General features: G+C 38.8%; 1 protein-coding gene across 1 annotated transcript; it reads left to right on the top strand.

Moving 5' to 3' along the window:
* Positions 1–477: 477 nt before the first annotated feature.
* On the top strand, positions 478–21,804 carry LOC124266723. The gene is made up of 4 exons (XM_046701516.1): positions 478–604; positions 2,632–2,853; positions 20,960–21,178; positions 21,417–21,804. Exons 1-4 carry the CDS (start codon positions 556–558, stop codon positions 21,647–21,649), a joined length of 723 nt encoding a protein of 240 aa, XP_046557472.1. The 5' UTR covers positions 478–555; the 3' UTR covers positions 21,650–21,804.
* Positions 21,805–22,198: the final 394 nt, after the last annotated feature.

The raw sequence follows: 22,198 nt of genomic DNA on the forward strand, positions 1-22,198 counted from the left end.
TCATCGAGTGACGTCAAATGTGATATTTTCACATTGTCAACTCACACGAGGACAGATACATCAGATTTCATAAGACACACGAGATATCCTCCATATTGTTAACGCTTCCAAGTACATGATGTCAATATTTGTCCTTATTACCCACTGATTCAGAAAGTACGACAAAGATATCAAACCGTAATCAGCACACTTCTTTCACAGACAAGGCGTCAAGGGGACGTCTTTAGATTTACATACGAATTTATTCATGCACTGCGGCCAGTATGTCCACCAAGACTCTTGTCAGTAACCATACTGAATGTTAATGTTACCGACAAAACATGTTCATTTATTGAAATGTTCCTAAGCGTGATTCAAACGTTTTCCCTCACGGTATTCTGATCCATGAATAATGAATGTATTGACGAAGGTCTGAAAGGTGTTTTGATACGGTTTACTCAACTCCATAGATGTCTTCTTGTCATTTTGAAATTAGTGCTTGTGTGAAATCCAATCTGGAAAGACCTGTCTGTTTCATTCAAACAGAGCTGTTCGTATCAACATATATCAGAAAAAATGCAGTCTGCCGTTTGTTTAATCGTCCTTACGGTGGGGAGCGTTGCAGGTAAGCATATATCGTTCGTTAATCCCAACAAGCTATAAATGATCATAGTTTCTTCTATTATTTATCATTGAAGAACCCAGAAAATTTCATCGGAAACCACAGAAGTATTTTGTTTGTTGGTTGGTTGGTTTGTTGGTTTGTTTGCTTGCTCTCTGTAGTGTCTTTGTTTTTGTTTGAAATTCAAATATTCAGAATGCTATTTCAATTATGATCGAACAGCTGCTACATTGGGTCTTCAAATGGCTTCTTAATATTAATTCTTTGTTGACCTGCAAACGGTGAATTATCGATCTTGGAGTCAACTGTTGCACCTAGCAGAATTCAGACTGTATGATAGATACATATTGGGTGTTACACTTTATTTATAATTTGATGATTAGATTGGATATCAATTTAATACTCGATTCAGAAGTTTGGGTTAAATTCAAAAGTCGTCTTACATATACGTGTACACACAAACATCAATACAGATTCAAATTCAGGTTGTGATATTAGGAGAGAAAAACGCCGTATAAATGGTTTAATAAGGCGCAATGTAAAAATAGCTGAAAAACTCATGTATGCAATTATTCATCGACAGTTGACTCTATTAACCATGAGCGAGAATTAAGATGTTAACGACGCAATAACAGTTGAACATGGAGAAGCATGTTAGGGATACAGGTGTGAGACTTCTAGATTAGTGGTCTCAATTAACACACCCAAGACGTGAATGATGTGTTAATAATTCATGATTTATATATCACAGTGTGGTCCAATGATGTGACTGACGTTAGAGGCAGAATATTGCCGGCCAGCGCTGCAAAACGTAATTAGTTTCTGTGATGGGAGGCGCCGAAACAATTTTCCTTACACTCTTACCCAATAATTCTGTCAAGGGTGGTGATTTGTGGTAATTAATGAAACTTTCATATAAAAAGACATACAAACATTTCATAGAAGGTAAATCCGCATGAGCCATTAGATAAATTGGGTCACGTTGAGGTACTCGTACATGTGATTAACGTCAATAAAAAGGAGTAGCATTGGTTACATGATAAGTGTGTTGCAATCGGAATGTAATAAATACGCAAAAATCATTGAACGCGATTTGAACATTATAAAAACGATTATAAAAAACATCAGTGTCTCTTAAAGTTTAAAAACGTGAACATATATGAAGAAATGCACATTCTCATAATGTGGAGACTTCTATCCCATTTAGTATGTCCATGATATCTCGTTTTATAGCAAAATCTTTCTATTCTGTAACGCACAGTATTCAATTTCGATACCTGACAGAGGTGTCACCTTGTACCTCGGGATCAACCTTTGGTGATGGATGTTGTTGGTTCTCCGTCAAGATTTTAGCACTTCTGGCCTCTGTAGGTTCCCCCAGTCCAGTACACATGGCGCGTATTGCACTTTCGCGAGAGAGATGGCTACTGCCACCTCACCGAGTGTTGACTGTGACATCCAACTATTCTGATGAATCTGTGCTATTTCGGCGTCACTATGTGACAGCTGAATGGTCTGTGAATCACGATGGCAACGTGTTAGACCCAAAGTATTGTGAGAAGTGTCTGTTTTACAGGGTTGTCTATATTTTGGCACTTTCAAGTCTGTGTCCTTCCACACCGCCACAGTTGCAGACCCAGTGTATCAGCTTCACTAGCTAGGTGTCATTGGTTTCTTGAAATAACAGAAACTCGTCAAGCTCAATAGCTTCATTGATGAGAATGTCTTTCAAGGACACTTGCTAAACGTTTGTGAAATTGACGGAATCGTAAGTGGAGATTTGTCATAACTTTGTCACTTTGATTCAACCTTTGACGTCACTGACTCAGTTTTTGGGCTGTAACGCAATTCGATCATATTGTTAATCAGAAACGGTAAACGTGACCAAGTTGAAATTTAACGTCACCTCAGCAATGTTTCAGACATATCCAAAATCCTGTAAGCGAGGTTAGTACAATAACTAGGCTCTCACTGCTTTTATTTAAAACTAGCTCAAAGGCATAATATGTTGTGCTTTCACGACTATTCAGGGGACAACAACCTCGCTCTTCTGCGTCCCGCCAACCATAGTATGAATATCGACTACACTGGTCAAGGCCCAGAGCGGGCAGTGGACGGCTTCAATATTACTGGTCCCCAATGCACCTACGTTGAAGTCGGAGGATCGTATGCTCAACCTGGATGGTGGCAGGTGGATCTGCAGGTGACTGTCAGAGTGGGCCGTGTCAGGATCACCCCTGCGGAGTACCCACGTACGTATAACAATCCGGGAAAAGTTTAGGTACATTTAGACACTGAAACAACATTTTTCTGTTGAAGCCATATTTGTTGTGGACACTCGAGGGCTTTGAATGTTCAGCTTTAGTGGCGCAACTTGCTGTATGTTTTTGGTTTGTTTGGAGTTTGTTACATTTGGTTTTGGGTTTGTTTATTTTTGTTGTTGTTTTCTTTGTTTGGTTTTGTGGGTTTGTTTTGGGAGGGTTTACGTTTGTTTGGTTTTGTTATATGTTGTTGTTTTTGTGCGGTTACACAAAGCGATCGTAGCATGAACGTGATAATAACTGCCATACTTTCACCTACACTTACGATAGTAGTAGTCCTAACATCGCTTGTGGAACTTGCTCATGGCCTTTACCGTGCGTAAAATGCATTTTCTCGAGCAAGATGGCTATTGTCCTCCATTACCTTCCGAGTGTTGAGTGTGGCATCTCACTTTTGCGTCTCTGATGTATCTGTTTACGTGACAAATGAATGGTATGTGTATTGTGACGGGAACGTGGTAGACTATGTTGTCTATGTTGAAAGTTAATGTTCTTCTGAGAGCCCACGGATTCAGGAGCAAGGGCGAGAAAGTCTCAGCCCAGAACTTGGCAATTTTGATTACGACACGTGTATAGTATGTATATATATAAACGCAGCAACTCGTATGTCCACGGTGAGCACCGAGAACAGCAGTGCATCGACGAGTATCAGGGAGTATCAAATGGACATCGAAGGCTTGTGGAATTGCTTGCCTTATTCTAAGTAACTTTACTGTCAAATCGCGAAAGCGAATATGGCGGAGGTCGTTCCATTTCATCCCGTACGTGCTTAATTGGGTTGGGATATGGTGAATCTGCTGTCAAAGCGGTAATTGATTATTAACACTCTACTGGTAAGGAATAGCAGCATCAACCTTAACCGTGAGAAGGTGGGACGGGTCATGTTGGAATGTCAATACTGGGACATGATCTTGATGGAACGGAATTGCCACTGATCCGGGAGTGTGATCACTGTAGCTCACACTTATCTCTGGCGTGAATCTATCCCACCACAAATCATTACAAAAATACCACTAAAGCGACGTCTCTCGATGACACAAGTTGATCATAACATCCCCAAGATGTCTGTTACACGTTGACGCCCTTCACTATGGAAGCTGTTAAGTTTGGATTTGTCTGTAAAACATAACAGTCTTCCATCACAACCGATGTTGACGGACGTAATTTCAGCACCACCTTTGACGGTTTCTCGATGACGTTACGTAAGGATAGGTGGTATGGTAAGACGACGTGGTCATGTCCCGTGACGAAGTATGCATAATCGCTGTGTGACATGCCAAAGTCCTGGAATGGTCTGAGCAGTGGTCACCTCTGCTGGCGATCGGTCAACCCGTTTCCATCAGTACTGTCTTGGCGATGTGACGCGATGACGTCCTGCACCCGAGCAATCGGCAACTTCATTATTACTCTTATAGTGAGTAAGTGAGTTAAATTTAAAGTCACACAGGCAATATTTCAGCCATATCGTGACTAAAACTAGTTCTGAATTCATAATACACACATATAACATATTATTAAACCCTGTCAACGAAGGACAGTAAAATTACTAGATTAGCACAAAAGGAGGTAGAAACTAGCTAGCATATATCTTCAAAAGTACAAAAACTATTTTGGGACAATACAAGGTAACAATGGGCTATTCATCGTCAACAACTGAAGGTAAGATCATTATACTGAGGACAATGGGAACTTACAGTACTTTTGCTACCTGCATGGACCCTAGCTGGATTTATATCATTCCTTCAGCAGCTGGCGATGGTAGTCGTATTTAGCCATAAATTAAAATACAAAATTACTACGTTTAAAGAATCTGTAAGTTGAAATTTACCAAATGTTTCAGGAGGACAATAATTTTACAATACTTTAAACCCCTTTGAGGGTAAAGCCACTAAAATCTAAGTTACGAATCTCAACTAACAATCATTAAAATACAGCCATCTACAAAACATTGTAATCCAATTTCATCAATTAAATCAATTTCTTTAAAAAAATAATAATTTAATGAAAATTAACAGTGGTATTGAAGATCCTAAACTGTTTTCACATTGAAATATTTATCCCTTATGATGAAGAATTCAACACAGTCAAGCAGGACATGCTAGACCGTGAATCTCTCACCACAAGGAAACGGAGGATCTTCACCTTTTAACTCACAGGTATTTGTGAGTATAACGGGTATGGCCATTGCGACATTGACGCATGATGACCTCCTCAAATCTGGACTGACAACCCAAGTAGGTGTAACCAATATTATAAGGGTAATGCTATTTTTGAGGGCATTATCATTTGCAGAAGCCCGAGGTCTTCCATTAACTGAAGGAGGGCAGTTGAAAAGACCGAAGGCTTCTGCAAATGATAATGCCCTCAAAAATAGCATTACCGTTATTATTGCTAAAATACATGGAACTTGTGTTGAAAAGAAAAAGGAAACAATAAAGAAATTTGACTGTAAGTTTACCCAAATCAACTTCTGACGGGGTTGACTGCCCGAATGCAATTACGTCATCGAACAATTCAAGTGACGTCACAACACAAAGTGACGATATTCAACCTTGGCATTTGTCAAGACCATAGCCTGCAACATGTCAAACTATGTCAGTGTTCGGTTTTGGTCCATCAACAGCCCTAATAATGCAATTGTTAAGGTTAGCAACAACAAGAAAGCCAATATTACCGCTATTTAAAGCGGGAATCCGGGTTGCTTTGGCTTGTTTGACCCAGAATATCTTCCAGTCGAAAGCCAATTAATGTCGAATGAACCGTAAGTCCATGCACCCTCTATGACGTCACTTGACAACAGAACTGATAGTGGCCCGTCGTTAAGGTTGAGCGGTCCAATATCATTTGCAGCGGCCCGCAAATTTCTGATAATGGGAGGGCCGTTTCATGATAATTCCATGTATTTTAGCTATAAAGGGTTTTATTGCATGTAATTTATTGATAACTACTTGGGTGTCCCACTTCTACTACATCAGATCAAGGATGTAAGTTCTAATTCTAGCTTTGTGATCAGAGTATGAAATAAGGAGTGGTGTAACAGATTTGTTGAGGGCTGCTTTGGCAGCGAAATCGGCCATTGTGTTACCAGAAATTCCAACGTGGCTTGGTATCCAACAGCGGACGATGTCGTATTGGCCAGTAGAAAGATCATTATATTAATCAATAATTTCAATTAAAAGTGCATGTTTACAGGTAAAGTTATTGTATACTCTGTAGGAACGAAAGAGAGTCTGAAAATATTATGTATTTTTTTATATTTACGGTGTTTTCTAATATATTTAAAAGCTGTTAATATTGCGTTTGCTTCTGCTGTAAAAATAGAGCTGTTATCCGGTATTCTAGAAGATATTGTTTTGGATCGAACGACAGTTGCACAAGTCTCTGCGCCACCATCTTCGGATCCATCTATAAATAAGGATGTGTATGTCTGATTTTTTAAATGTTCTCAATGTTAAGTCAACTTGTGGCCTAACCATTTGCCAAGGAGGAGAAGAAAGAAGACGGGAAGGAGATATATTTTCCAGCTCAATGCCAACAACAGAAATGAATGGCTTGATTCTTATCCGAAGAGGTGGAACAAGTGAAGACTTTTGTATCATACAGATCCTCGTAAGGAGGATTAAACACGCAGTTGTGAGCAGGATTGGATTCATTAGAATTTGTGATATATTGTAAAGACAAATTGATACGGCGAAGTTTTTAAAGATGACTCATCGGCCTCGACGCAGAGACTGTCAATGGGAGAGGTTCTGAAAGACCCAAGACAAAGTCTTAGACCCTGGTGTTGGACAGTCCCTACCATATACGATGGAGTCGAAATCAAATTTCGATCGGACCAGTGATCTATAAAAATGAAGGAGGCTAGTTTGGTCCCCTCCCTACTTTGAATTGGAAACGACTTTCAACAAGTCGAGTGCCTTCAGGCATTTGGCTTTTAGAGGTTTGATATGAGGCAGAAAGGTTAAATGCGAGTCCAAGATGAGACCAAGGCATTTACCCTCTTTGACAACTTTGTTGGGTGTGCCCTTTAATGATAATTCAGGGTCTTTATGGGGTTTGTATTTCCTACAAAAATGTATACAACTGGTTTTGGAGTTCGAAAATTTAAACACGTTTTCCAGACACCATCTATGAATTTTGTTGAGACATATTTGTAATTGTCTCTAAATAGTTTGCATGTTCTTGCCACGGCAAGAAATATTACAATCATCCTCGAAAAGGGATCCATCGATTAAATCACTTAAAACCTTTGAAAGACTTTTTATTTTAATACTAAATAGCGTGACAGACAAAATAGTGCCTTGTGGGACACCCTGATCCTGATTGTAATGATCAGACAGGGTTGAACCCACTCGGACTTGAAATTTGCCTGTCTCTTAAAAACTGTGATATAAAAAGAGGTACACGACCTCGCAAACCCAAATCATGTAAATCCTTTAAAATGCCATGCTTCCAAGTAGTATCATGTGCTTTCTCAAGATAAGAAAAAATATTGATACGGCATGTTGTTTAGTTATAATAGCATTGTTGACAAAGGATTCTAAGCGTACTAAAGGATCAATAGTACTTCTATTCTTCCGAAAACCACATTGAATATTTGTAATGAGGTTATTGGTTTCCAGATACCAAATTAATCTGTTATTTACCATTCGTTCCATGGTTTTTACAGACGCAGCTAGTTAAAGATATCGGTCTGTAATTGAAAGGATCAGTATGATCCCGGCCAGGTTCGGCATAGGGACTGCAGTAGCATTATGCCACGAAGGAGGAATATTTCCAGACGTCCATATTGTGTCAAATATACCTAGAAGTGTGTGACCAGACATGGTTCAGGCAAGTCTTTCAGTAGCTGATAATTGATATTGTCATCACCCGCTGAAGTGTCATGAGCTTGCTTAAGAGCTGTATATAGCTCATGTAATGAAAACCCTTCATTATAATATTCACCATTATTTAGTTCAAAATTACGTTTCATCTGTTCCTGTTGTTTCTGATATCTATGCAACTCAGGGACATAATTTGCCGATGAAGAGCTTTTAGCAAGAGTTTCCCCAATTTCATTTGCAATTTTAGAGTTGTCAGTAATTAAATTATCACCATTTCTAAGATGATGAACAGCAGATTTTGAACCTTTGCCTTTAGTTATTTGAACCATGTTCCATACCTTGGACATTATATATGGGTATTTGTATAGCGCTATAGTCCATCCAGGTTGCATGCTCAAAGCGCTTGGCAAAGGACATTAGTGTACGTGAATTAATTTTGGAGACATAGTTCCTCTAAGAGTGCCGTTTGTTTTGTTTGAAGGTTCGAAGTGCCTTCGCACTGAGTATTTTAAATTTATTTAAGTTGTGGACGGTTGGGTGATGGCGGAAATAATTCTCTGCCTTTTCCGTCGCTTTTCTGGCTTGCCTACAATCTGTATTAAACCATTGTTTCCGTACATGTGGAGTAGAGGACTTTGGTATAAACTCATCAGCTAAAAGCGTCAGAAGAAACCTGAATTGGATCAGTTATATCACTGAAACATTCGGGTCTTAGTTTAGATGTGCAGAAAGTTTGAAATAAGGACCAGTCTGCCTTGATAAAACTCCATCTTGTATAAGTGCTTGAATCGTCATTGTATATACACGACATTATTGGAGATAAAATCTTCCGATAGTTTACCTTTAGAGTTAGTGTTTGTACCACCCCTGATCGGGTTGTGGCCATTGGGATCACCCATTATGATACAAGGTTTAGTATGTTGGTCATAGAGAACTTGAAGATCAGACTGCTGGAGTGTTGACGAAGGCGGAATATACAGAGAGCTTATGCTCTGTAAAGGTAACTATGTAAAGGTAACGTGAAGAGTAAGTCTCACTGCAACAGCTTGGAGATTAGTTGTGAGTGTTACAGGACTATGAATAACATCCTGCTTTACAAGGTTTGAAGACCCTCCGGAGGTGAAACTAATTATATGCAACTAACTGACTTAAATATAAAGTATCTGTCTGCACAAGTTAGGTTGCCTGCAGACAGAAAACTGATGGTGCAAAATCGTGGACTAATAGCTGTAACCCATTAAAATTGGTCCTTAATCCTCTACAATTCCACTGTACTGTATTTTGGAATGTACTATCTTTTAGGTAGGTTAATTGAGGATCTACCCGCACTTTGAGGGTCACAAGCTATGTGCCCTTGTATGGATGTGATCAGATACATCCATTTCCTCCAGTGATCCAAACTTGTTAAACAGATTTTTTTTTTATTATCTGACCCTTTAGGTGTTCGATTTGATTTGGAATTTTCTGTTCTTGTCTTGAATTTCGATTTTGCAGCTTGTTTTTCATGTCTATCGGACTGAAAACGAGTGTTAATTGTTTGAAATACAATTGAGTAGACTGTTCAGGAGAGACAGACTAGGGAACATCTGTATTTACCCATGTCAGGTCAGTCTGACATCAGTTTGACGAAGTAATTAAGAGCGAGGGTCATTTGAGGACGTTTCAGATGTTTTGGTGACGGGGGCCTAAGTTTCAGTGTGTTCAGTAGATTGTACATTCTTTTTGCGTCAGCAAAACTGACGTTCCTGAAAAATTGTATTTGATTAATTTCCATTTGCCTTTTCCAAATTGGACATTCTTTAGAAAAGGACGAATTACATGCAGAACAGTTTGCACATTTTTTTGTAAGTACTGTCATAATCTTCTGTTATATTCTGTTACATGTGTATCCTCAGCACAGTGAGAACATGTAACAGACAATGTGCAAGTATTAACACCATGTCAGTACTTTTGACACTTAAGTGAGTGAGTTAGAATTTAACGTCACCTCGGCAATATTTCAGCCATATAGTGACGAGAAATGTTTTATATAAATAATAAATTAAAGTTGCTAAAGAATCAGTCAGCGAAGGACTGTAAAATAACTAGAGTATCACAGATGGAGTCTAAAACTAGCATGAACATGTAAAACTATTTTATTTACGAAGACAATACAATATAAAAACGGGCTATAGATCGCCAACAACTGAAGGTAGATCACCATACTAGGAACCATGGGGACTTACATTACTTTTGCTACCTGCATGGACCCTAGTTGGATTTACACCATCCCTTCAGCCATTGGCGACAGAAGAGAAATCTAGCCATAAATTAAAAACACACTTATTCTACGATTAAAAAGCAGGTACACTTAGATTGACTAAATGTTTTGGGACTTTCGTACCCTCTCAGGAGGACAATAATTTTACAATACTTCAAACCCCTTTGAGGATACAGCCACTAACAATCTCAGTTACTAATCTAAACTACCAATAATAAAATATATATCTATTTACAAATCACTCAACAAATCTAATTTTTTTTTAAAATGCAATAATTAAATGAGAACTGACATTATTAAAAAGATCCTTCAGAGTTTTGGATTTGAAATAGATATCCCTTGTGATGGAATATTCAATGCAGTCAAGCAAGACATGCCTTACCGTGATCCTTTCATCACAAGGGATACAAAACGGAGGATCTTCGCCTTTCAATAAATATTCATGAGTATATCTGGTATGGCCAATGCGACATCGTCGCATAATGACCTCTTCAAATCTGGACTGACAACCCAAGTAGGTGTAACCAATGTGGAGTTTTATTGCATGTAATTTATTAATACCTACTTGGGTGTCCCACTTCTTTTGCATTAGATCGCGGATGTATGTTCTAATGCTGGCTTTATAATCAGAGTATGGGATAAGAAGTGGTGTCACAGATTTGTTGAGGGCTGCCTTAGCAGCAATATCAGCCATCGTGTTCCCAGAAATGCCAACGTGGCTGGGTAACCAACAAAAGACGATGTCGCATTGGCCAGTAGCAAGTTCATTGTACAATTCAATAATTTCCAATAAAATTGGATGTTTGCAAGAAAGATTTTTTATAGCCTGAAGACACGAAAGAGAATCGGAAAAGATGATATATTGTTTATATTTACGGTGTTTATTAATATATTTAAGAGCTGTTAGTATTGCGTTTGCTTCTGCTGTGAAAATTGAACTGTCATTGGGTAATCTGGAAGATATTGTTTTGGACCCAATGACAGTGGCACAAGCCACCGCGCCACCATCCTTGGATCCATCTGTAAATAAGGATTTATATGTATAATATTTATTTCTTAATTGACTAAATTCTTGTTTATACTGTAAATCATTAGTTTCGGATTTTTTAAATGTGGTTAATGTTAAGTCAACGTCTGGCCTCACCAATTGCCAAGGAGGAGAAGAAAGAAGACGAGAAGGAGATATATTCTCCAGCTCAATTCCGGCAGCAGAAAGGAATGGTTTAATTCTGTGCCCAAGAGGCGGAACAAGAGAAGGCTTTTTGTTGTATAAATCCTCATAGAGGGGATTAAAGACACAGTTAAATGCAGGGTTAGACTCGCTAGAATATAGTTTAGTAATGTACTGTAAAGATAATTTGATACGACGTTGTGTAAGAGAAGGCTCATCTGCTTCAACATATAGACTATCAATAGGAGAGGTTCTAAAGGACCCAAGACAAAGTCTTAGGCTTTGGTGGTGGACAGAATCAAGTAGTTTTAGGTTGCTTTTGCAGGCTCCACCATATACTATGGAGCCATAATCAAGTATCGAGCGGACCAATGATCGATATAGGTGTAGGAGGGTAGCTAGGGAAACAACTTTCAACAAATCGAGTGCCTTCAGGCATTTGGCTTTAAGTGATTTAATATGTGGCAAAAAAGTTAAATGGGAGTCGAAAATTAGACCCAAGAACTTGGCCTCCTTAACAACTTTGATGGGAGTGCCATTTAAAGATAGTTCTGGATCTTTATGCGGTTTATATTTTCTACAAAAGTGTAGACAATTAGTTTTGGCCTTGGAAAATTTAAAGCCGTTTTCCAGACACCATTTATTTATTTTATTTAAACACAACTGCAATTGCCGTTCAATAGTATGCATATTTTTACCACGACAAGAAATATTAAAATCATCCACAAAAAGTGATCCATCAATTGAATCGTTTAAAACCTTTGATATACTGTTTATCTTGATACTAAACAATGTGACAGACAAAATACTGCCTTGTGGGACACCCTGATCCTGATTGTAATGGTCAGACAGGGTTGAACCCACTCGGACTTGAAATTGCCTGTCATTTAAAAGGTTGGATATATTTTTTTTTTTTTTTTTATTCCACTTTTTTTGTTGTACAGCAAATCATACATGTCATACATAATATGTCATTTAACACATACTTCAATGAAAACAAACTGTTTATGGCAGCACGAGCATTTTCATCTATCGAGAAGCCGTTTCATCAAAGGACTAATTGGATAAAATGGTTCAAACAACCTGCTTATGGTAACTGGACCAATACTATACATCGAGAAACAAAGTTTCAGCAAAAAGAGTAATTAAATAGAGTGGTTCAAACATACCACTTATGGCGGCTGGACTACGTTTTTTGGAACCGATCCAAATCAACTTTGTTTTATCAATGTTAATTTTTAAACCAGAAAAACGTGCAAAAAAGGTTAATGTATTCACGACTGCTTGCAAGCACCTTTCAGTACCATCTAACATTAAGGAAGTATCATCTGCGAACTGCGCTAATAATTGTTCAATAGATCCAATCTTTAATCCTCTGATAGATTTATTTCTTTTAAGTAATCTGGTTAATATTTCAGTGCATACTATGAAAATATATGGATAGATTGGGTCTCCTTGGCGACAACCTCGACTTAGTTTGAAAAAGGGACTAGCAAAACCATTTACTAATACACAAGATTCAGAATTTTTATAGAGCAATTTTATCCATTTTCGAATGGAAGGGCCGAAATTAAAAAAAGCGAAAACGTTTTGAATAAATCGCCAGTCTAAAGATTCGAAAGCCTTTTCGAAATCAATAAGCATTAACAAGCCTGGAATCTGATAGGTATCTACATATTCCATAACGTCATACACTTGTCTTGTAACCTCTCCCATATATCTACCCTTTATGAAGCCTTTTTGTTCCTCACTGATAAATGTGGTTAAAGTTGGTTTTATTCTCTCTGCTATAGCTGCAGAGGCAGGTTTGTACACAATATTGAGTAATGAAATGGGTCTCCAGTTCTTTAGAAACTTTTTAGGTTTGCCTTCTTTCGGAATACAAGTGATGATACCCTGAACTTGTGTATCTGATAGAGCTCCGTTTCTGTAAGCATAATTTAGCGATTTTATAAGATACACATTTAAATCCCGCCAAAAGAATTTGAAGAATTCTGCAGTGAAACCATCAGGGCCCGGGCTTTTTTCATTTTTCATACGCTTCAAAGCACTAAGAACTTCACCGTATGTTAATTCGCCTTCTAGTGTTTCTGCCACTTCATCACTAACCTTGTGGCTATTCGGAAATAAATCTTCGAGATCTATTTGAGAAGTTTCCTTTTCACAGTAGAGATTTTGATAAAACGTTTTAGTCTCATTTAAAATGTCTGAAATATTAGAGATTATTTCTCCGGATTTTGTTTCAAGTTCAGCAATAGATTTATTTAAAAAATTCCTCGAATCCAACTTTAAGAAAAAATTTGTTGGCTTTTCACCTTTTTCTATCCATTTAGACTTTGCCCTTATAAAACTACCTTTTGCTTTTATTTCGCTAATTTCTTCTAATTCGGAGTTTATTTCATTTATATAATGCAGTAATTCTTCTTTTTCTTCAGTATTTGTCGATTCATCTAACTCTATTGTCATAATTGCGAGTTTTTCAGATAATTTCTTTTCATTTTTTTCTCTGTCCTTTTTTTTACTACACGAATATAGTATGGTTTTACCCCTGACCATACATAATATCATTTCCCATAAAAGTTGATCTGAAATTCCAAAACCTTCGGGGTTTTCGTATTCCTCACAAGTTTCGTGTATTGTATTTTTTACTAGTTTTACATATTCAGGATCATTTAATAAAGAGTTATTAAACTTCCAATAACTCTTACCTCGTTTGACCTCATTTGAGTGCAAACTTATCTCTACGAGAGAATGATCAGTTCTAAAACCTGGATCTATGCTGGTATATTCTACTGAAGAGAGGAGATTGTGAGAAACAAGGAAATAATCAAGACGTGATTGTTTTAAAGGAGTAGGCTGACGCCAGGTATACCTCCTTTCAGTTGGGTTATGTAGTCTCCAAGGGTCTTTCAAATCATATAACTCTATAATATCCTTTATTTTGGCTCTATTTTTAGGGTTATTTACATTTTTATAATTAAATTGATCAAGTATAGGATTTAAAGCACAGTTCCAATCTCCACAAAGAATAAAGAATTCCGAGTCAGATTCATTTAGAATGTTGATTATTTGTTCATAAAATTCAGGCGACTCTTCGTTTGGGCCGTATACATTTATAAGCAGATATGTCTTATTTTCAATTTCAATATCAATGGCTTTAAAATTTCCACGTTCTGCATCAGGATATTCTTTACTAACATAAAATTCAAAATTATTGTTGAAAAGAATTGCCGTTCCCCTCGCGTTTGATTTGAATGAGTTAAAATAACATTCCGAGTAACCCCATTGTTGTTTGATAAACTGCTCTTGTTGTTTTGTAAAATGAACATCTTGTAAACAATATATCGACGCTTATTTCTTTTTGAGGAATCTAAATACTTGTTTTCTCTTAAGACTATCGCCAATGCCTCTACAATTCATGGAAATAATTTTGACTCTTTGGAAACCCATTATTTATTATTCATGATTCGCAATTGATATGATATAAATAAGATGGTATAGGTTGAGATGCTGACATTTTGATGACTTCGAGAATTTGTGTATTTTTCACAAGTAACAAAACGTAGTGGAATTATAATTAATAAGAAACCAACAAATAGTAAAACATGCTTCATCGGAAGCTGTCGTTTGGGTGGTCAACCCGTACCCGCAACAAATTCCAAAGTATAATTAGCGATTACTATGATGTTATAAAAAATAGAAAAGGAGCCGTGCATTTTACATTACAGTACTTGAGCGCATAAATCAGGTTAATTTAGACTGAAAGTGACTCTTTAGAAAACAAATCTAACAAGTTTCATGTAGTAGCTTCGGCCCCCGTGTGCAAGCACTGATAACCATGGTTTGCACGGGGTGCTTGTGAACTCTTATATAACATTGCTTCAACGGGGATACTGAAATTGATTATTAGACCAACACAACGTATAAATGGCAGATAAAGAGATAACCAATGCACAAACCATTACTACTTAAAAAACAAGGAGGTGTAGCTGGTGTAAATGAAACGAAGGCACAATGTTCCCTTGTTAGTGCTATCTTGTTACACGGGGTCAAGATTAGTGTCAAATATCAATCATAACACGTCTGATAAAATGTGACTTGTCACTGTTAAGATGTCTTGTCAGTGATTAGATTACTAAAGGCTTACAAAATAAAATGGAATAATTGTGCATTACCTATGCAATGTCTAGGTGCATAAATTAGAAAGTCATGGCAGATCACGAGCACAACTAGACAATCTACCTGTCCCAAGAAAAGGGATAATTTCTGTAAAGGAAACCAACGAAAATGCAATGTTCTTTTGTCACTTGCCCCAGAAAGTGACGTTGTCTTATCAACGAGTTGGATTCAGATTAATGTCAAATACCATGACAAACATATCAGGTGTTCTGACAGAATGCCGCTCTTCACTGCTGGAGTGTTCAGTCACAGTGATTGGACTACTAAACACTTATGGAAGGTATATGAATTACTTGCGTGTGGCTTGCAGTGTTTAGATACTGAAAGTGATATTGTCACATTGACACACGAGATCCAAAGTAGTGTTGGATATAAATTGAGGCAAACGGCCTCGTAATCCAAAGTCATGTAAATCTTGTAAAATCCCATGTTTCCATGTCGTGTCGTATGCTTTTTCTAAATCGATTATGGCATTTTTCACAAAAGACTCTAAACGTACTAAATGATCGATGGTACTACGGTTTTTACGGAAACCACATTGTATATTAGTTATAAGGTTATTGGTTTCCAAGTACCAAACAAGTCGATTGTTGATCATACGTTCCATGGTTTTGCAAACACAGCTAGTCAGTGAAATTGGTCTATAATTAGAGGGATCAGTATGATCACGTCCAGGTTTAGGTATGGGAACAATAATAGCGTCCCGCCACGACGAAGGAAAATTTCCAGATGTCCAAATGTCATCAAAAATAGATAAGAGCGTCTCTAAACAAGATTCTGGTAAGTGCTTCAGGAGTTGATAATGTATGTTATCAGCTCCGGAAGCAGTATCATGAGCCTGATCAAGAGCAGTACGAAGCTCGTGGATTGAAAAGGTTTCGTTATAATCTTCCCCATTATCTGAATTGAAATTAATAGCTTTCTTTTCTTTTCTTGCTGTTTTTGATATTTTTGGAATTCAGGTACATAGTTAGATGAGGAGGAATGTTTGGCCAACGTCTCACCAAGTTTATTTGCAATATCTGATTTATCAGTCAATAGCTGATTCCCATCTTTGAGATGGTGAATGCTAGATTTAGAGCCCTTACCCTTGATTTTCTGGATCATATTCCACACCTTTGATATCGGTGTGCGCGAATTGATTTTTGAGACATAGTTTCGCCAAGAGTGGCGTTTATTTTGCTTGAAAGTACGTCGTGCTTTAGCGTTTAAAATTCTAAATTTATCTAAATTGTGGACCATAGGATGGCGACGGAAATAATGCTCAGCTTTCTTCCATGCCTTCCTTGCCTGTTTGCATTCGTTGTTAAACCATGGTTTTCGTACGTGTGGAATTGCAGAGGACTTTGGGATACACTCGTCAGCTATGTTATTTAATTCATCTGAAAAACATTGTATGGCATCAGGAATATCATGAAAAAGTTGAGGCTTGAGTTTGTCAGCACAGAGAGCTTCATATAAAGGCCATTTAGCCTTATTAAAATTCCATCTTGATGATGGAGGAACATCAGATGGATTCACAGGTTTCAGTATTGTTGGGAAATGGTCACTTGGACTGACCGACCATTCGAATTCACTCAATAGTTTGGAGTCAGTAATAGACAAATCAAGAGCTGAATATGTTCCTGTGCCAGGATGTAAATACGTATTTGAGCCGTCATTATAAATGCATAAATCATTATTGGAAATAAATTCCTCCAGTAATTTACCTTTGGTGTTTGTATTAGTGCCACCCCAGGCGGGTTGTGGCCATTTAAATCACCCATGATTATACAGGGTTTAGGTAGTTGATCATAAAGAGCTTGCAGATCGGTTAGTTGAACAGCCGATGAAGGCGGAATGTACAAAGAGCATAAAGTAAAAGCAACCTGTAATGTAAGTCGAACAGCAACGACTTGAAGATTTGTTTTGAGTGGAACTGAGCTATGGATGACAGTGTTCCTCACCAGGATGGATGATCCACCAGAAGCTCTATCACCCGGAGGAGAAAAACAGTGATATGCATTGAACTGACGGAAGTCAAAGTTATGTTTGTTTCAGATAAGTTTCTTGGATGCAGAACGCTGAAGGTGTAAAATCTTGGTTTAATAGATGTAAATCGTTTAAATTATTCCGGAGTCCTCTACAATTCCATTGAATTATAGTTGAAGACATTACTTCTTTGGCGGATGAACAGGAGATCTTCCCCTCACCTTCCTTGAGGGTGACAAGCTATGAGTCCTACCATGGCTATGGTCGGACACATCCATGTCCTCAAGGGATCCAAACTTATTATAAATTTGGACCTGGTTATTCGACCCCTTTGGGGGTCTGTTGCTTTGATTCTTTCTGTTTTGATAGTTAGGTTTGGATGGATTTTTCACAGTCACTTTCGCACTTGTGTCAGATGATTTAGATGGTTGGTTCTGAGATGACGATTTGTCTTTCTCAGAAGATGCCTTGGACTGAATGATGGTTTGTGAAGGCATGGTTTGAACACTGGAAGTCACCTTTGGAGGTCTCGCTTGAATTTCAGGAGTTATCAAGGTAGGGGCAGAAGTCCTAGCCCACGTATAGTCGGTTTGGCAACCAACTGAAGTACATGAGACATGTTTTGATGTAGAGGCCTTAACAGAAGCAGAAACAGTGGCAGCATAACTCGGACCTGATTGTTCTTGTGTAAGAACAATCTGTTTTGCTTCAAAGAATGACACGTTTCGCTCATGCTTTACTCGCGAAATTCTGGACTGCAACTTCCAGGAAGGACATTCCTTGGATGAAGAAGGATGGCAACCCGCGCAGTTGACACAAACACGTGTTTTGTCGCAAAGGCTACTGTCTTCGCATGGTCCAGCACATCGATGACATGCAGCTGGATTGTGGCAGGACTTGGCTCCGTGACCATACTACTGACAAGTGTAACACCTTAAGGGATTGGGGATAAAAGTCTCCCCCCTCAAGTTGCAATACCCTGCTTTCAAAGATTGTGGGTGTACTGGTAAACAAAACGAGAATAGATATTTGTTAGTTTTGATAACTTCGTTATTCTTTTTGACTGTAAAGCGTTTGACCTGACTTACTCATTGGGAGTGCAGTTCAGTCATGATATCAATTTCGCTCATGTCTGAAAGGCAACGTCCAGTATCCCGGACGATGCCCTTGCTGCTATTTAGCGTCCTGTGAGGGGACACCTCCACAGGAACATTTGCTAAAGACTTTGTTTTGAGCAGAATATTTGACTGTATTTGTTTCCTGCACTCGATTAGCAGGGAACCAGATCGCAACTTTTTGATGTCCTTCACATCTCCGGCCAAACCTTCAATGCCCTTTGATACAGCAAAGGGATTCAATTTTAAAGAGCCACCGTCAGGAGCACACATAACTAGAAATCGAGGCCAATTATCCGGATTGTTAAAGATTGCTTGACCTTCATCTTCTGAAGACAACGAATTATCAGATTCGTGTGAGCGTTTTTTGAGTGGGGGTGCCATGATAGAAATATATATGATTCATCCTCCTAGCTCCCCACCCACCATGGAGTGTCAACAAGGACGATGCCTCATGTCTGTGGATCTCCAGCAGACGGCACCAAGGATACTAGGAGGGTATACTCAAGCAGAAAAAATCTTGAAAAGATAAATCCCACCAGATTGGCCCATGAGCCACCGCCTTCTGGGCATTAAGACTCTAGGCAAAGTTCATGATAAACATATTACAAATTTAGTGTAAATGAACAAAGGGTGCCAAGACCGAAATTGCAACAATTCCAAATCAAATTTTGTGCAATTACATATAATCAATGCACAGGGCTTGGCGTGACCAGCCGATTGATTGAACCGGGCAAGTTCAACCACCCGTCTAGGTGAAGTAAGGGCCGAAGTGGTGTGTTGGGCAGAGGAACACTGTTCCTGGAACCAGTGCCCTCAACCACCAGAATCCCGTCCTCCACCGACACAGGGGCGCAACCCACGGCAAACAGGTTGGTGGACCAAATATCCCCCGGGTCCACAACGGGGGGTCGAAGAGCTCTTGGCGTTACCCAGCACCCACCACGAGGAGGTGGCTCTTCACGGGTGCCTTTTGACACTTAAAGAAGCGCAGATTTGGAATATACAAGTCAACGTTCAGATTGCAGTAACCTGCCTTGATTGACTTTGGAGGATTTGAAGCAGAAAATTGAGCATTGTTTTTCCGGGTTGTAAACCGTTTGACGTAAGAAACTCCTTGATCTTTCATCTCTGATACTATATCGAGCTCTGTCATGTCTGCGAGAAGATGATCTCGGTCTCGAACAATAACTTTTCTGGTATTCAGCGTTCTGTAAGCAGAAACTAACACAGGGACTCCAATAAACATATCAGTTGATAACAGGTTGGTAGCTTGTTTTCTTTTACATTCAATTAACAGCGATCCTGAGCGCAAGTGTTTGATGTTTTTTACTTCGCCTGCTATGCCAGGGACACCTTTAGAAATTGCAAATGGATTTAATTTTAAAAGAGTCTTGTCATGAGTCTCGATAACCAAAAGACGTGGCCAGTAATCAGTGTGTATAGAGGGTTGTTGATAATCATTTTCCATTTGACGTTTGCTTTTGTTGTTTTTGTTAGGGGTTTGGTATTCCATGATTCGCGGTATATTGGTTCGTCATCCAAGCTCCCCACCCACCACGGAGTATCATATAGACAATGCTAATAACAAGTGGATTTACGACTTGCAGCACCAACGATACATTCATGGATGATATACTCCAGCAGAATAATTATAAGTAATTACACCACAAGATTGGCCCAAGAGCCACCGCCTTCTGGGTATAGGACTCTAGGCAAATTCCAAAAGTGAAATATTTTCAAATTCAAATACATAATCATAAGCCAAGTCATCTCACAAAACATTAAAGTTTTACTAAGTGTCTGAAACTTGTGTATCAAAATATACATACACGGGGCTTGGCGTGCCCTGTCGATTACTTAAATCGGGCCCTGGAACCAGTGATCTCAACCACCAGACTCCCGTCCTCTACCGACACAGGGGCGCAACCCACGGCGAACGGGTTGCCCAATTCGGCCTAAAAGACCAGCAATGGGGTGTTGTGGACCAATATGCCCCCGGATCAACACGGGGGTTGAAGAGCTCTTAGCGTTACCCACCACGAGGAGGTGGCTCTTCACGGGTGCCATTATTCTGATAACGTGGCAATGGTGCTGAAATGGTGTTATGGTGGCAATGGAAATAGGGGAGCCACAAGACGTCCTGTAGTCATCAGTCGTGGCGTTGTATTACATTAACCGTTAATTATTCCGAAGTGTACGGAGATGTGCATGTCTACGTGTCCATGCTGAAAAACAGCGGGTGCATGTATGTTCAATTCCGTTCACTAATTAATGTGTTTATGTCTGGATTTATGTACACATATAGTTCCAAATTATATGTTGATTTCCTATGAGCAGTTTCTTTTGGTGGCTACTATAACCTTCTGCCACCTGTTTCCATCCTGTTATTAAGTCACCCATACTTCTTCAAGGTATGACTGAAGGTATTAACGTGTTCATGTGCTAAAATTTAACAACTATTGATTCTAATATTGACCGGTGTCATAATTTCACGAAATTTCTTTTTGTTCAGATGGCATACCCAACAAATTCCGTTTGGACGTATTCCAAGATCCGCAGTGTCCTAACCTTTGCGCTGAGTACAACGGGAGATTCACCGAAGCTGTGGCGGAGACAGTGTACTGCTCCACGCCAGTAAGAGGACGATTTGTGCGCTTTACCCAAGACAGTCCCATCTTTTTGTGCGAGGTCGAGGTGTATGAATCACGAGAACAGGAAGAGACAGTCAGGGGTAACGCTTTGCATTGAGTCTGTTCATTTGCATGTCGTAGTCATTCTCGTCACATGTGTTTGGTTAATGTTCAGTTTATCACTGAGAGTCCCCAGATGGGGTTTGGTGTAGAATTGTAAACTAACTGTGAAATTAAGTAATGAAAATACGGGTACGGAAGGGTTAAGCGTGTACTTCTCTGCTGTTAGCATTCGCCATTCTGAAACGAACATATGAATGAAATGATACCTATTTTCAGATGCCCAGTTTGTAAAGCAACCTGGCAAAAAGGTAGTCCTGCCGAACCCTCACGAGGTACAAACCACATCTGTCCTCCAATGTGCGAGATCCTGCTTGGAATATGGCTCCTGTCCATTTTTCAACTACAGTAAACTCGGTGGAATCTGCGAGATCTCTTACAACGTGAGCAGCAGCAGTGACATCACAGTGGATGCGCCTGGCTGGAGTGTCTTTGAACAGAACGTCTGTTAATTTAAAGTATTAATATTTCTGTTTCCGATGGTCATACGAAACATACCACTGATAAAAATGCCAGGATTGACATCCTACTGTTGGATACCTTCAGATAGATTATTTTCTGTTTTTGTGGACATTTGGTAGAGGAAATCTCATAGAACACTTCAATTTCTTCAGTATGCTTGGTGCCAATATGTCCCATTTGGTCAAGTAAAGGTAAAGGTGATAAGTCTATAGTCTATACTGACACAGAAACCTTTCATCCTGTTGCATTTAGATGTTAGTTTCACATATTTTAAGTATAATCGTAAAACTAATTCGTGGCCCTAAAGATAAATTATCATCTGCAAGGATGATGCTTTACGTTGAAGACTTTTTCATCTATGTACATGATATTTTCATCTTCGTGCATGTTACTTATATTTATGTACATAGTGTCAAATATACCACTGTTGTTTTGTGCAATCTTTGGTTTAATTGAATTGATTTTCAGATAATATTTTTTTCGAGCACTGAACTTGACATAAAGCAGCTCTTCATGTAAATGTGTTCAAGGTTTTTTTT

This window comes from Haliotis rubra, unplaced genomic scaffold (genome assembly GCF_003918875.1).
Source record: "Haliotis rubra isolate DU_JTF1 unplaced genomic scaffold, ASM391887v1 Scf1276, whole genome shotgun sequence".
In the NCBI taxonomy this organism is placed as follows: Eukaryota; Metazoa; Mollusca; class Gastropoda; order Lepetellida; family Haliotidae; genus Haliotis; species Haliotis rubra.